This window comes from Athene noctua, chromosome 15 (genome assembly GCF_965140245.1).
Source record: "Athene noctua chromosome 15, bAthNoc1.hap1.1, whole genome shotgun sequence".
Lineage (NCBI taxonomy): Eukaryota > Metazoa > Chordata > Aves > Strigiformes > Strigidae > Athene > Athene noctua.
In genome coordinates, this window is record NC_134051.1 from 9,760,423 (window position 1) to 9,777,445 (window position 17,023).

General features: G+C 46.4%; 1 protein-coding gene across 1 annotated transcript in view; it reads left to right on the forward strand.

The window, feature by feature from the left end:
* The window catches only part of PRKAR1B (protein kinase cAMP-dependent type I regulatory subunit beta), a 99,487-nt gene extending 95,657 nt beyond the window's left edge, over positions 1–3,830 (forward strand). The window contains exons 10-11 of the mRNA XM_074919407.1: positions 886–967; positions 1,404–3,830. Coding sequence (XP_074775508.1) covers positions 886–967; positions 1,404–1,576 — 255 coding nt within the window. The 3' untranslated portion in view covers positions 1,577–3,830. The remainder of the gene's footprint in view (positions 1–885; positions 968–1,403) is intronic.
* Positions 3,831–17,023: the final 13,193 nt, after the last annotated feature.

Consider the following 17,023-nt stretch of genomic DNA (forward strand, 5'->3'; position numbering starts at 1 on the left):
TTAACATTTTGCCTTTCCCTATGCTTTTGGTTTGGACTCAGAAGATAATTTCATATGTTACTATAATTTTTTTCCAGAAAAGCAGATACCTTCTCTATTCCTCTACAAAAGCTTTTTGCCACAATAATTTAAGATTTCCTCCAGGTTAGAATATTTCTGCATGTAAAACCTCTTTGAAGGTTTAAATAGACTGTAACTGAGTTTTGACATGTATTAGCATGTGTCAAGTACAGCAGTTATTAAGGGTAGTGGAGACAAGACACATTCCATCTTTCCAGCGACTGACTCGCAGGTGTCCAGATCACTACAGGCCGCAAGCGGGCAAAGCCACTAAAAAAAAAATCATCCTTTGTTGCAAAAAGCATTAAAAACTCCCTTTACCAACCATTTCAGCAATAGATCCAGTGAATGATCCGGTGGGGAATAAACTAGGTGCTGTCTTACAAAATCGTGTCCCAAGATTGTGACTGGCAAAATTGCCTTTTTAGTCCTTTTGATGTAAATCTTTACAGTTCTCTTGGAAGGTTCTGCATCCACCCAGAGCATATTTTTAAATTCTATTAAAGCATACATTTGCACAGCATGATGTGCATTAGTTAAATAGGTGTTACTGGGTTCTGTCCTGTTCCTCTTCTGTGTGAGCTGACTGTCCACATCCAAACAGTTCATAAGAGAGAAATCATTTACCACACACTGATGGATTTTTTTTTTTTTATCCTTTAGTTCTTTTCATTCATATATAAAGAATTGACTGAAATTGTCAACTCTCCCATAGCAGAACTAAAGGGGTGTGACATGCAAAAGGAAATAATCAGGACTCGATACTTTTTAAAGCAGACAGGTTTAAGGAAAGCCAGCTTGACTTTCTGCACTTCTCTTTCCCAGGGCACAGCTTCTGTTCTGCAGCGCAGGTCTGACAACGAGGAGTATGTTGAAGTTGGAAGACTTGGTCCATCAGACTATTTTGGTAAGAAAAGCTTAATTGTGGTTCAGAAAGACAGACACAAGGACTTGTATCGAATAGTTATTGTGTTAATTAGTGTTTTTTTACAGCACTCTTTTACAAGCGAGGGGTTATGCATAGGTCAGCCGCTGCTTTCAGCGATACGGAGAGATTTCAGTGAAGCTGAAACCCTTCCTTGGTTTACACCAGTGTAGCTGATAGGAGACAGATCCAGAATCAGCAAAACAGTCTGAAAGCATTTGTTTTCAAAGGCATTTTACACGCATGCATTATGCATGTGTAATGCATTTGTACTGTCAACAGAATTATGTAAAGTGTCTATCAAGAGATATATAAAGGGAGATGTTCTACAACCAAAGCAACTGGATGGTAGCTCGAATATGCACCCTCTGAAAAAGAGGCACAGGGTGTGTGACAGTGTATTTGTCCCTGTTCCCAGGTGAGATAGCATTACTGCTCAATCGGCCCCGAGCTGCCACGGTGGTGGCACGTGGACCCCTGAAGTGTGTGAAGCTGGATCGGCCGCGCTTCGAACGCGTGCTCGGCCCTTGTTCCGAAATCCTCAAGAGAAACATTCAGAGATACAACAGTTTCATTTCGCTCACCGTCTGAAGGATTCCTCTGGAAAGCTGCCTTTGTGTGACCTTGTGCACTTAAATTTGCTCTGTGCAGCTCCATAGCTTTATGAAGAAAAAAATAAAAGATGTGCATTTTATGTGTATTTTTTCTGTTTATGTCACGTACTGGATGTCAGTTCAAATCTCATGTATCATGTAAATAGGAAGACAACTGTTTGGATAAGACCAGCTTTGGGAAAGATTAGGCTTTTGGCTTGCAGGCAAGATTTTTACCTATTGTTGGATCATATAGCTTAAAACTGGTTTTAACTATTTAAAATTCATATGGATTTCTATTTCCCTTATTATCTTTGAGGTTGGTCTTATTCACCTTTTGTCAAGCTTCTTTGATCAAGTGATGTCCCTCTGCCTGTCACTTTTAAAAGACTTTTCACTGGTTATGGGCTGGAGGTTTCTGAAATCCCACGGGGTGAGTGGCAGTTTAAGAGGGAAGGTCAGAGAAAGATTTTGATCATTCCAGCAAGCCAGGGAAAAGTAGAGCTTTTGAGTCATTTTGTTTGTGGCTTAGATACAGGGGCCATACTCCTCCGTGTTGCAAGCCCTTTCAGGTCTGCTCTGTAGGATATGCTAAGCCAAACAGCCTGCTCCAGTCTTCTGGGTGAAGAGGTCAAGGAACAATGTTTTGTAAGAATTCAAATGGCACCTTTAGGACCGAAGTTATTTGTCCTCAGCCTTTTTTAAATGAGGGTTTGCATTAGATCCCTTAGAAGTCCAACAGGAACTTCTCCACTGAATTAAGTGGGCTTCAAAACATACTTATGGGCAGCAGAGTGTCCTCAGCCACTTCTCTGAATATTGTATGAAATGCTGAAGAGATGGTGCCAGTTGTACATCAGGGGCAACAACGCCAGTTTGTTTTTAATAAGGTTCACTTAATTAAATTCAGATGCCTTTCTTTCAGTACATAACTAAATTTTAGGATTTTTTAGGATTTCCTGAAAGCCAAATACATGCTTTAGAATGCTGCCTGTCCTCCAAAAGACACGTATCTCATAACAAAAAGCACCAGGATCTTGCAAGAAGCTCCTAGAGCGCAGGTCCCTGCCGGGGCAGGCAGATGCGCTGGCAGTTGTTGCTGTCCCGACTAGACGTGGGTCTCCTCCTGAATGGAGCTTTTTGCAGATCCAGACCTTACTCTGCTGCGCAGCCCTCGAGGATGGGATCATTTAGATTATTCGTTGTGAAGCTCTTCCTTTGAAGGAAAACTTCTCCTTGCTAACAGCAGCAAAGTTCTGCATCTCAGCTGCCCTAAATAGCACTGCCCACTTTTCAGTTGTGGCAAAACTACACTTCTTCTTTATGATAACATTCTTCTGAGTAAATACGAACTTTCTGTACCTTTTACATGCCAAATGTTATGCAATGAAGTAAGGCGGCAATCTCCCTTTTGAAACCAGAGGTGTTAGTGAAGAACATGGCTAAAATTACGCCTACTGACATGCAAATGCTTTCTTCTTTGGAATTAACAAAAACTAACTTGGGAATTTCCTATCGACTCCCATCAAGAGGGGCCAATATTCCAGTAGCTGCCCACAGTGGTTTTTACAGAGCTAACTGCTTCTCGACTTCAGAGTCCTCTCATCACTTCAAGGTGCTTAATTTATTTCAGCATATTTTCAGTGGTCCTGTCAGCGTATATTCGTTGCTACTATTTATTAAGTTTATGTTATGCTTCTTGCACGTGTTATTAAATATGACCATTCAATTTTTCAACCTTGCAATTTTTATCACGTACATTTATATAGGCAGCCCCCCATTATATATATATATATAAATGTATAAGCATTTGCAAAATTCTTGATTTGCTTCACTGTTTTTGTATTCTCCTGTGCAGTTTTTAAAAGAAATATTTTTTAAAGATTACCAGTCACTCATGTATCTTTTACCTATTGCATTTCTGTTGTATTGGTAAAAAATTGTGAGTGTTTTGCATAACATGCAAGATACATTTCTTGTTAAACACCAGGTATTAGCCTCACTGTTTAGAAGTTACTTGAGCACACACACACAACACATTCTTGCTTTAAACCTTTACAGCTCATGGAAAATATATTTGAATTATGGTTCTGTTATAAGCAATCTCATGAGAAGTGTAACAATTTAACACCAGGATTCTTATGCTTTAAGTGGAACAAAATGATATTCAATGACATTTTAAAGATAATTGTAATATTTGCAGTGGATGATGGGACAGGATTACAGTATGAATAAAATTCTTCTACATTATATGTGGCCGTTGTGGGCTTATTAATAATAATGGCAGTCTATACGAATAGAAGTCATGTTCTAGTTAAAATCTGCATATCATAAAAAGTTTGAACTCTACTGAAAATAATCAGATGCAAAGGGATAAAAAATAGACCAAGAATCCCAGTTATTTATAGTAATGGAAACCAAACTGGTTTTCTGGAGGATTAGCATGAAGAAAAATATGTCTTCTGTTTAAATGTAACCCTGTATGTCTATATAAAGAAGCAGGGCTTCAAGGTGTCTCTCAGACCTTCAGGTTGTGGTTTAGATGAAGCTTAGCCGGCCTTGAAGCACATGTGGAACATGAAGTATGTGAGCTGTCTCGCTGGTCGTAGGGGACCCTGTGTAGAGCTTCGAAACCCCCAGGACTGCTGATGAGTCTGTTGTACAGTCAGCAGGGAGACTTTGGGAAGAGCAGGCTCTCTATTTCTCAAACACCAATGATGCTCCTTTTTCCTCCAGTGTCACAGACAAATTCCATGGCCCCAACCACAATGGGGATCTGTCGTGACCGTTCCTCTCACCTTCTGGCCATGCATGGATTTTTAGAAGTGCCGCTGCCTTGGGACTGAAGCACAAAGCCTTTTTTGGCGCCAGAGATGTTCTGTGGTGCTGCCATGGCTTGTGTTCATGCAGCGGGCTGACCAAGAACCACACTGAGGACAAACTTCTCAGAGAAGGCAGAGCCCTCAAAGAAACCACCTGTATCTCATGCATCAGGGTGAATGCAGGGGTTGAAGGACTGGAGAGTATGGCTTCTGGGTGAGGAAGAGGAGTTGAGCGTGTTGTTGGTGCCACACTACAGTAGCCACCAGAGCTCTGGGTGGCCCCGTGAGTAGGTATGTTGTGGCCCAAGCTTGGCTCTGGTGCTGGAGCCATCACCCCAGAGCAGCGTGCAGTGCTGGTGGACTCACTCCATCCAGCTTCTCTGCGGTGGCCCCTGCACAGGAATCTTAGGCGGCTCCCGGCATCCAAGGGCTGTCCAGCTTTCCATTTTTGGAATGTGTTATTTTTCCCCCCTTTGCTATGATTCAGGCGGGAAGGACTTGTCTTTCCAGAGAATTACTCACATTATGTAGTAATCAAAAGTGACCACTCTCTCTGAGGTTCTTCCAGAAGGACGTTACCAGCCCACGCTCCCCAGAAAAGAGCATCTCACCACTTCTCATTGTCATTCTTTTTTCGGTTGGTTTTAATTGTGTTGCAGCCATTTCAGGACTCCCAAGACAAAAGAAAAGACTTTTTTTTTTTTAATAGAAACTAATTGTACCTCCAGGTTTTTTACAAGGCCCGTGTGGCTGACCAGGCTTTAGTGTGTGTGTCAGATTCCTGTAAGCTCTCTTAGGTCAGATTCACACTGCTCTGTGGCAGTGGGTGCTGTAAGTTGTGGAGCCATTTGATCCTCCAGCAAACACAGTCTGACACCATGTTACCTCTTCAGGTGTTGGTGGAAAACAAGAGCCATTGCAGAGAGTAATCCCAGGGCATGCCAGTTTGGTCGTCAGCTGCTGGTTTGTTTTTCTTGCAGTAAGTGGTCTTCAGAAGCAGAGTCACCACACGCAGGGTGACATTTCTTCTGTTGTGAAGGTTTGCACAAGGAGTGCGCATCGCATTTGGTTTTAAGTCTTAAATGGTGCATAAATCCTTTCACTGACCCATTTATTGAAGAGATCATGTTTGTTGTTTCCTCACATTTCTGTGTAGCAGCTGAGAGAGGGAACATTATCTCGCGCAGAGGCAAAACCATGATGATCTCCTTAAAGAGAGCCAGAGATCCTATTGCCTGCTGTTCACGGCAGGCAGTGCCACATGAATATATGGTCACTGCAGCTGCAGTAGTGTCCCCAAAGGCTGCTGCAGGTGGATGGAGTTAGCAGAGTAGGAAGAGAGAGTAGGTGGTGTTGCACCGTTGACACAATGAGCACTAACCAGCCTAAAAGCTCACACTTGATATTTCAAAGATCAGCTCACCATTTAGAGACTGAATTATCTATTCTTACATTCCCAGACATGTTTTTTTAATTTGTTTCTAATGATTTGGCAACTCTGACTGGAGCTCATTTTTGCTTTCTTCAAATGCACACAACTGCTCAGAAACTCAAGAGTGTTTCCACAGCCAGAGTCACTTCTGTAGGTCCTACTTCTCTCTGGAGAAGGAGAACATATTTGGATATGAGTGTATGCATAGCCTTGAAAATCCGATGTTACGGGAATGACTTGGCTTCAGTGCCCCTCCTTCTCCAAGGGTGTCTTTGCTGCTCAGCAGAGTTTTATCTGGGATGCAGCACTCGCACAACAAGCTGGCCTTTTCTTTCAAAAAGCTGCCTGGCCAAAGGACCTGGCATCTGCAGCCATCTGGTATTTTTGTGAAGGCTGGGGATGTTTTTTGTGCTTGATCAGGCTCCAATACCAGAGTGATTCTTCTAATGTCTAAAAATCTGGATTCCGCTTTTAGAAAAGAGGCCGCACTTTGCCTGGGAAAGGAAAGCAACACATGAGCGTCTCCCTGGGCATACTGTGACTCCTATCTCAGAAGTGCATGGGTAACTTTTCGCCTCTGAGTGCTCCAGCCCCTCCCCAGCTGTGTTTTAATCCTTGTTTTCAAGTCACTCTCTGCAAAACTATCGCAGAGAGCCTCCGCTGCCCAGACCAGCTGCAACACACATCCCATCCTCTTGTGCTTAGGCAATTTTAACTGTGCAGAGTTCTCTTTAAAAAAGTTGTGAGCTCTCGTGGAGGAAAAAAATAATCATTTTACCCAAGAAGACTGCTCCTATTCCAGTATAAACTGTCTCCAAACATGGAACAGCGGCGTGCCATGTTGCTGCATGGGCCAGCAGTACTGAATGAATTGGCAGATGCTGCGCTGCTGCGTGATCTCTGGTAGCTGGGCTGTGAGAACGCAGATCCTCTCTACTCACAGCTTTGGTTTGAAGCCGAAAGAGTTGGTTTGCCAAAAGAGTGCCCCTCACCCAAGCCCTGATGGGATAAATCGAGCCTCGTGCTGCCAGGACTCACCGGGTGCATTCACCTTACCCTTGGTGGGTGCAGCAGCCTCCGCTCTTTGCAAGGACTGGCAGTTGGAAACGGGATGTATAGACTGATGATGAGGTAGGGATTTTCTCGCCACTGCCTGCTGTTACTGGCGCCCTGGATGTTCAGACTGCTGGCTCTAGGGAAATCAAGCCTTTCTGGGAAGTGGCTACTCCCTATCCTCTTTATACAGAAAATGTATTGTTATTATTTGAAAGCACTTTTGTATTGCCCTTAGACTACAAGCATGGCAATTGTTCCATCAGAAGACATCATGGTGCATAGCAGTGAAATACGACGTACAGTACCATGCAGTATGTATTTTCCAGATAAACTGGGAAAATAGTGAAATGGAGCTGCAAAGTGGGGGTACAATAGCTGCTTTGCATTCCTCCACATGTGTGGAATTTATATGCGCTACAGAGTGACTCTGTTTCGTTACCATGTGTTTACGATGATCGGATGATTAGTCGTATTTCGAGCCGTTTTCATTTTCTCAGTTGGATTTGTGGGCCAAGCACAAAGTCGCAGCGACTTCAGATCGAACGTGGCAATGAATTAGTGCTGGCTAAACCCTCCCACCATTTATTTCCACTACGGCAGGGAACAGACTTAGCAGCTGAAAAATACAAGAGATTATTGCTCCTTCTCATCCAGGGGCAGCTCAAGCAATTTGCCAGATAGAAGTAGTTGGCTACGTTTGCAGACTCTGGACTATTTGATTGAGACTTTCCAGCCCGGAGGTGCATCTCATCCGCACCCCACCCTGCCCGGGAGCTGAACGTGCTGCAGAAGCGCCGAGCGGGGAGATGCGTCACTGTTCACAGTTTAACTTGCGTAACGATGACTGCGGGAATCGCTGCCGAGCAGAATCTGCATCTCCTAGCGCCAGCTCCTGCAGAGATGGAAAAGCCCCAGTCTTAGTCCTGCAATCAGGAGGAGGGAGCCATGCCCCGGCGCCCGGTTTGTACGGCTCTTGGCGAGGCCAAAGGTATCTGGGAAAGCAATAGAGTTGCTCCTGAGCCTGGCAAGCCTGTAAGTCGCCGCTCACAGCCACCAGCAGCATCACGAGCTCTGCTCCCACTGGCATGGACACTCAGATGCATCCAGCCCATGCTACCATGGGCCAAATTCCCATGAGATGGCAGGATGGTTCATATCCTTGACACGTATCCAGTAAAGCATCACACCCTCTCCTATTGCCTTGCATTTCTGGCTCTTAGCCCAGGTCTTAGCTTTTAGAGAAATAAGGATTAGCCAAGGAGGGCTTTTTAAAACTTGGACTTGCAGGGGGCAGGAGAAGGTGCCGAAATGGCCAGAGGTTCCCGAGGAACACGAGAACCAGCCCAACAAAGGCACCCTTGTGCGAGCGGGGAGATGCAGCAGAACCTGTGTCCGGATGAAAGCTGCCCTATCAAAATAGCCATAAACAAACCCGCCTCCTCCGCTACAGAAAAGCTGTTGTGCCAGGAGCATATTAAATTGTATATGCTTTTTCTCAAGGCAAAAGAATTGCAGCAGTGACGGCAGCTGTGCGTGCTGGAGCTGAGCCACTGTATTCAACTAATGAAGGCCTTGCTGAGGACGGGGTGGGGGAAGGACTGCGGATGAATGTATTATTCAGAGGGACCCACACTGAAATAATCTACCGGCACTGGGGATAGGCGGTGGGGGGAAAAAAAAGTGATCGCCCCAACACTGAAAGCTGATGCCTTTGCAGCACAGGTGATGGGCCAGATCCCTTCCCAGGCCGGGATCTGCAGCCCTGAGCGTGCTGCTGTTTACAGGATGAGGCAAGATGTGTTTTTCCTTCCCCAAGGTTTCCCTGGGGAGGTTCTCTGGGTTCTCTGTCTCAACCCCCAAGAGTAGAGCTGGGCTGCAGCTACCGCCTGACCCAGACAGAGGAGCAGGTTACAGACCGGGAAGCCCAGCCCGCCCAGCGTGGGGTCTGCAGGAGATGGGATTTAAAACCAGTGAGGAGCAGGGAGATGTGGGCAACCCCATCCTTCATGTCAGCGGGCTCCGCTGATGGCCACCTGCTTGGTCCCAGGTGTGGTGGGAAAATGGGAAGTGAAGCGGCCTCATACCCACAGGGAGGATTGTTCCAGCCCATTTCTCCCCTGGTGGGGCTGCTCCCTGCCTGGCCCATGCCCATATCCTGGATCGAGAGGGTGCAGAGGGATTTAGGACTCGCCTACACTGCAGCTAGTGTGTTGTCTCAGCCAGGTCACCTCTGCATGAGGGCCCCCACACTGCGGACAGGGGCTCAGAGGGATCCCTCTGCAACCTCTGAATATTGGTGTGTTGTGAACAACCACGAAACAAGATTTCATCACCGTTCACACTGTCTCAGCCATGTGTGAAATGAACCTTGCAGCCAAGCTGATTGTTTGTTTGGAGGAGGATCTCTCAGTCTGCTGCCTGTGCTTTGCTCTTAACTCTTTGGGCTGTTAGAGGTCCAAGCCTGAACCTTGCAGCCCCTGCACAGAGGAGACACACGGGTCCTGTGGGAGCCCACAACAGCCAGGAACCTTCTGTGAAGTATGAGGAGTATCTAAAATCTTTTTCCAACTTGAGCTCCAATTCCCTTGTGATCAAAGTTGGGCTGTGAGTAAAGAATACAGGATAATTTCCCATTCCTCCCCAGATTTAGAGACATCAAGAAAACTAGCAGGACGCTTTCCTTATTAACTCAGGAGCATGCTAGTGTAGAGGTACCTCACATAGATCCTCCTTAGGAGGGAACGAATTAAAACAGAATAAATTCAGAAAGGATGACTTCTGTGCAAGCACCTTGCAGGTGCCTCATCAAAGATGAGCTTATCCCCAGGCGATGTAGTTCAAACGCTGCAGCGAGGAAATGGGATAGAAGAGCATGACACCCATCTCGGTTTAAATTCAGTCACTGCAGCTGTCCCATTCTTTAAGGCAGAAGAGGAAATTTATGGCTCTCCTGCAATGTGAGCAATGCTCTGAGCGCCCACAAGGTAAATGCCCTTTTGTGCTTGAATCCGTTCCCTGTCTGAAGTCACTGCACACATAGGGCTAACATGATCCAGTGAAAGAAAACCCATTTCATTTTCTTTTTAAGCAGATTACAGCAGATTAGCCAACTAATCTATATGGAATCCTCTCTCCAACGATTTTAAACTGTAAACAAATCCAACCACTTTTGTATTGCGTACAAATATTTACTATGGATTATATGAAGATTAACTTCAAATTATATTTGCAACAATGGTTTTATTTTGTGAGTTGCTACCTTTAGTAATGTAAAACCTTTTGAAAGAAATATACCTTCAACAAAGCGTGAATTTAAGGCCCATCATCTGTACAATAGCACGTACTAGAACATGTACACAAACAGAAACTGAATACATTATTGCCGACAAATGAAGGAAACTAAGAATAAATACCACTCATGAGAATAAAATTGCCTGGGATTATCGTAACATGGAATTAAAATCTTCCCCGTAAAACCTAACTTGGTGTTAGTAGCTGTCACCTCACTGTCACTCACGGTTGGTTCTTTAGCTGCAGAAAAAAATCGAGCATGGTTTGCAAGTGAAGGGCATTTGATGGATGTTGTTTAGTATCCTGAGCTGTCACCCTCCTCGGGCGGTCGGTGTGAGTGACCCTGGCCCTGCTTGCTGCCCAGGTGGCTGGTAAGGAACGCGGCAGCCTTTAGTAACGAAGCAGTTCATCTTCCTGAAGATTCAGGGTTTTCGTCATATCTCCAGCCATATGGAAAAACTTAAGAGCCACCAGATCAAAACCTCAGAGGCTGCTGCTGACCCCAGTGAGATCCCCACAAGCCCAGTGTCTTGCAGTGTAAAAGCTCCTGGGTTTGATTCCCCAATTTAAAGTGTCACTGGGGAGGTGAGAGGTGGGAATCGCTGCACAGCTTGGCAAAGGAGGGAATCAAAAAGTTGAAGACCAACATCTCTTGCTAAGCCACATTGCCTGGAGCTGAATCCCAGCGTGCAGCCCCCGAGGGCCGGCGTGGGAGTGCACCGGCAGCGGGGCACACGGGGTTGATGCGCAGCAGGTGCTTGGAGCAAGGTGCATCCTTCCAAAACACAACCGGCCAGAGGCCACTGCTGAGGGACCACACACCCAAGCCAGCGCAGGCCCGTGTCTGGCAGCAGGTAGTGCTCCACATGGGGTGTCTGAGGGGCAGCCAGCACCAGCCTGCCCGTGCCTCTGACCCCGCCGGGGCTCTCCAGGCTGGCCGGCTCAGGACCGCTGCTCCGCAGAGAGCAGAGCCCGCCTTGCACGGCGCTCGGCTGGGACGTGGGGAATGTTGTGTCTACCAGGCTAGCGGAGGAATGCTCAGTTTACAAGACAATGGCTTTTTAGGAAGCCAGAAAAAGTTAAACAGCTGTCCCAGATAGAAGATCATCCCTTTCCACCCTTTGTATAATTAGGGCAGCTTCATACTCCTATAAAGAGATGATCTGTTTAATATAAGAGATTTCCAAAGTCTTAGCAAATGAGTATCTGAGAACTGGCTTCTGATGTGGTTTATGTTCTTTTTGATAGATTTAGGTTATGGGAATGTTGGTTACAGAGGCAGTGAGTGATTCATGCTGAAACCATCCGGGTGCCATCTGATACAAGCTGTCCACTGAAGGTAGAGGGAGGCTGCTGCCTGTGTTGTATTAGTGCCTGCAGTTTAAGCTGTTTAGTGGTGAGTTATAATTGCAGAAAAAATTACTACAGCAGAGAAAAAGAAAGGACTGTGCTTTGCAGAAGAGAAGTAATCCTTACCAGATCAACATTTCCATAGCAAGCTGGGGTCTTACAATGATGCCTCGAGACCTCAAACTGACGTGCTCTGTGTAAGGAGCTATACTGGCACCTTAGAAAAAGCAGCTCTCTCTGGAGAGTCTCTGGCTGCTGCTTGACAAGCCCAAAGCAACACAGACGGGACCTGATTGCTCTGTGCTTACTGCCCACCTTGGAGCTGCCTCGGAAAACATCTATCTCCCACTGACTGCAGTTTTGTCTCAGTAGTACTTGTAAGATCAAGCCCTTGAGCAGACGGGGCAAAGAAGCGGTCGGAGAAATAGCATTCTCTAGTATATTTTTTTTCCCTATAGTCAAGCATTTTGAAATCCCATCTCCATCTGAAGAACATCAAAGCCAGAAAAAGGGCAGAGGGTGGCCTCTGAAAAATCTCAAAGGGGAGCTGCTCTTCAGAGAAGAATTGCAGTCCTCCAGCTTTGATGTGCTCCCTGGATCCCATGTCCCACCAGGTGACCCTGGCTGGCTGGCTGAGGCTGGGCCTCGCCGCTGCACAGGCTGCCCCCTGAAAAATCACTCACAGACCAACCTTAGCACTGCAACAGGAGAGCGGACACTGAGCATGGAAAATTGGGTGAGCAAAGCCATGGAGTGCAATGTTGGGCAGCAATGAAGTGGTCACTATCAGCCAGTTGCCTTGCAGCACATCTCTCTGCTGACTCCTGTCACGAGGGCAGGGAAGGTGGGAAGCAGGGATACTCCTCATCAGAACTCACGGGTTTCTACTGGACTTTTCATAACTTCTCCAGGACTTGTGTGAGAGCAGGGCGAGGCCATGAGCCAAGAGCTTTGCAGCATCACATACCTTTGTTGCCATGTAATAAGCATAAGACTCTAGGATACTATTTTTGTTTGCAGGCTTTCCCCCTCTATTGCTCGTGTTTCAACTATGCATAAATCCGGAAGGAAAATTTGTGTCTTCTTTTATATCAAATTTGCAGATTTGTAACTGAATTATGGGGGTTCCTTGACAACTTACTCCGAGATTATTCATGTTAAAATAAATTGAGAGTCGCCAGGGATCAGTGGCTTGTGCAGGCATCAAGAAAGCCCTCGCAATGGTGTAGAAGGCTGCAAGTACCGCAGTGGCAGCCTCCAGCCCACCAAGCCCTCGGGGTGATGTGGCAGCTCCAGGACTGTGCTACACAGCCTTGGAGCAGCTCTGTAAGGGGCCGTGTGTCCTTCCCCAGTGAAGCCACCCCTCTCTGCCTCCTGCTTAGCAGGGGTTTGCTGGCCATGTGCCTGCGGCGTTAGTTCATAAACACCACTTCACCTGCAGCCGTTTCCCCAGGCAGAGCATCTCTGATTAGGAGAGAAAACAGCTGTGGCAGGAGGGACACGTATCTTTTCTGATTCAGCATCCCTTTTCTATTGCAAGCCGGTGGCCTTGGCTGAAGGCTGACACTCCAGATAACTGGGCACCAAAGAAGCCTCCCCGGGCTGGCAGAATGCTGGCCAGAGAGCAGCGCCAGCAGCTCCTGCCTGAGATAAGCAGCGTGCTTTAAAGATTTATTGCCTTTATCCCCATTTACTGCCAGCCTGAATGTTTCAATTATCTTTTTTCTGTTTTGGCATTTCCCTAACAAGCAGTGTTATTTTGTTGCTTCTGTTTCAGCAGGGACAGACAGGGCCTTGTTTTCTAAACACGACACACGGACATTGCAAAGCAAGCGGACGATAGCAAAGCATATTTGGTCTGCCTTGGTCATTTGAAAGGTTATCTGACCTCCCTCTCATCACCTTAGCCCCATAAATCTAGCAAAGGGGCCATTCTTAGCCCTTTAGAAATGCATCCTGTTTCCTCTGCAATGGACTCACGATGTCATTGCTGACCTTACCAATTAATCCTCGTAATTTATTCACTCTGAGTTTCTTAGGAGTTAAGATGCTCCCTGGCTTGACTCTCTTGAGGCAAATTCAGCCCTGGGGCAACTTCACCCACGGCTAGGAGTAACATCAGCACTGACTTTAGCCCACGGTTCCTGCTTTTCAGTTCTACCAACATCTCAAATTGCTTATTGGCATCGGATGGTTGTTTTCAAGATCTCACATAGCTTCAAGTCTTCCTCTCTGATGCTGCATACACTGATAACAAGCCATGTTAGCTAATCCCCTATCAGGATTCATAATGTCAGAAGAAAAACCTGGTAGAAAAAATGTTCATCACAGTTTGTTCTGCAGTACAAAAGGTTGTTCTAGCAGAATAGTTTGTCAGAAATTTTCCATTTGGTGTGAAAGTTTTCAGGAAAAATTGTTTCTCCTCTGTGACAATCAAAATATTTCATTTCCCAATAGCTACAACTGACCCCGGCACCAAAGTGCAAAGTGAGATACAAACATGAAAAGTAATTTTCTTCAAAACTGCTCATGAAAAGCTCTGCACTTGTCTCCAGCAGCACTTCTTGGGACCCTGAGCTTCCTGTTACTCTCTGAAACCCCTCCAGATAGTCTCTACACCTGCACGGCACCCACATCTCTCCAGCTCCCACAGGCAGCAGAGAGATTTCCATAGGGCACAACTAGGGTGGTGTTAACTGGGGGAGATCTGCATCGGGATTCCACACAGTGATGTACAAAATTAGATTGTTAAAGGGAAGAAAAGCAGGATTATAAACTGATGAGAACTCTCCTTATGTTGCTGCCAAATATGATCCTTTGGCATTAGCAGATTAACCTTAAAAAAATTCTGGCCTCTGGTTTTTAATCTGTTTCACTCCCCACCGTGGTTACGGATGAGGCTGTTGGCAGACCTGGACGTGTATCTGAAGTGATAGGACTGGTGTGTGTCCTTAGCAGGGGATGTGTGTGTCATGTGGGGTCCAAAAAACCACCATCACCTTTCCACTGAGTAGGGTGTGATGGAGACAGGGTGCTGAGATGGGAATGGATGAATCTGAGCTCTGATTTCAGCCCAAGCAGCAGGTGGGGAAAAAAGAAATAGTCCCTACAAGGCAGAAGGCTGCTGGTGCACTGCTGTCACCGGCACCCTGGGAGCAAGGCTTATTCCATGTGCTTCGGTCTGAGCAAAGCACACGCTGCCCGTTAACCAGATTGTGTGAGAGCATCTCAGCGGAGCCCCAGGCAAGACCTGTCTGTCCACCACCCTGAAAACAGCCTTGCAACAACCTCTGGGAGCCAAAATGTTTCATTTTACCAACAGCAAAACAATTACACACCAAACCTCCGTTCCCAGGAGGGCATGATTAAAGGAATGTATTTTGGCCAAGGTGTGGAAATGGATCAAATCGGCACCTCTGCACCCAGTGGCCTGGTCTGTTGGGTGCTGCACAGGTAAGGGGAGGGCTGTCTGCAGAACAGGGTTTGCCTGGAGCTGCTGCTAAACTCATTTTTTAATGCAGCATTTTCAATTATTTCCTATTCATTTGATACACCACCAAAATAGATCCAGTTCTCCCCTGTTTTAGCCTCTGCTAAAACCCTCAGACCACATCTTCTCCTATAACAAAAAGTATGTGGAATTGGCTAAAAAAGAAACATTCCTGTTCTCACAACACTTAAAAAAAAAAACCTACTCCTTTCCTAAAGAAAAAATAGCACTTATAAGACCTAAGAAAACTGCTTCTGTCCAGAAGGCTCCTGTACCAGATCAGCTTCGTCCCTTTAACCATTGTTGTGCCAAGCCTTGGTGTAAATTATTAATCATCTCAAAATAGCTGCTGAAAATAGAGGTGAAAGGGAAGGCTTCATAACAGCAGTGCATATGACATAATTTATTTTGATCTTACTGAAAGTCTTTAATAAAATCTTTAAGAACTTGGGGCAGGACAAGGGAATGATAAAGCAGTAGGGATGGAAGCAGAAACCCAAGCCTGAGAGCATATGGCCTGCTGAGGGGGATGAAGGCAGGTCGCCTTCGTTAGACTCAGTGAGTAACTGCGAAAGGGAGAATGAGAGAGAGGGAAATCGAGCGATGAGCTGAACTTGCAAATGTTTTTGGCATGAAATCATGAGGGCAAATGCACAGCTATCCGCCCACCAGCACATGTGTGGAGCTGCCACTTCATGGGGACGATCCTATATATATATAAGGGAGTGAATGAGACAGCGAGGGGTTTTCATGGGCTCTTCACCGTGGAGGAGAAGACTCGTGGGCCACACGACCCTGCTTGTGAGCTCAGCACGAGACATTACACAGCTTAACGGCAGAAGCTGAAAGGGCGATATGGGTCTTGGGATAAAAGCTGGGCAAAAGCACATTTTTGTAGCAATGCGGTGACTCCGGGAAGGCATCCGGCCCCTTGCAAGCTGGGACAATCCCCGCAGACGGGGAGAGTTTGCGGGTGCTTTGTGCCCAGCTGCGGGGTGACCCTATCGCCTGCAGTGCCGGGGAGAGCAGTGCTGAACAGACCCTGCGCCTCGGTTGTGGGGGAGTGTTGGGAAAACCGCACCCAAGCAGAGCTGCTGGGAGAGAGAAGGACATTTTGTTGTGAAGGGGTTTTTCTTCTTAGATTTTTTTTTTTTTCAAGCTGCATTTCTTTGAGAGGCTTTGTGGACAGTGTGGGCAGAGCCAAGTGGAAGGAATTTAAAGGGAGAAGCCAGTTCAGGGTCACAGTCCGATACGCGAATATAAACCAAACAATTGCTGATGGTACAAAGCAGATCCCCAGAGCCGACGCGGGGCTACAGACACGCGGCGTGGGACTGGCTATGGGGGGGCACGCGGAGCAGCAACGCGTTGGCTGGCTGTGTGCATCTAACAGCCAGGAGCATCGAGGGGTGTGGGGAGCGTATCCAGCCAAAACAAGGATGAAGGCACGAGATGGACCTGCACGGGGAGGCGAGGCGGGGCAGAGACCTAAATAACAAGCCTGACTCGGCTGTTTCAGTCTTGGCCCTTAAACTGGGGAGGGAGTTTCTGGGCAGCTTTCCAGTGGGGGAAAGGGGAACCCGGGAGAGAGCAGCTGAGTGAACATGGGCTGAGGAGGGACAACATCCAAGTCAAGAAGCCTTGCAAGGAAAAACAGTCATTTGCTCTGCTGCCTTCACATACATTTGAAGACTTTACCAGTAAGGGGTCTGATGTCCTATCAGACTGTTATGGCTTTAGTAAATGAAACCTGAAAGGCTGGACTGCTTTCTTCCTGCTCCATGTGTAATGACTTTAGTACCATTCCACAGTCACCTCTTTTCTGGCACCTGCTTCTTTCTAGTTCATGTAAAGATAGGTTAGAAAATAACCATCATCAGGAAGGAAGACTATGCCGCAAGAAATTGTGGCTTAGTTTAGTATGGCTTTTGGCTCCTGCATGCATGGCCAGATTTTGTTTTCACACTGTTTTTGTCCTAGGGACACCCCAGACACAAATTTCTT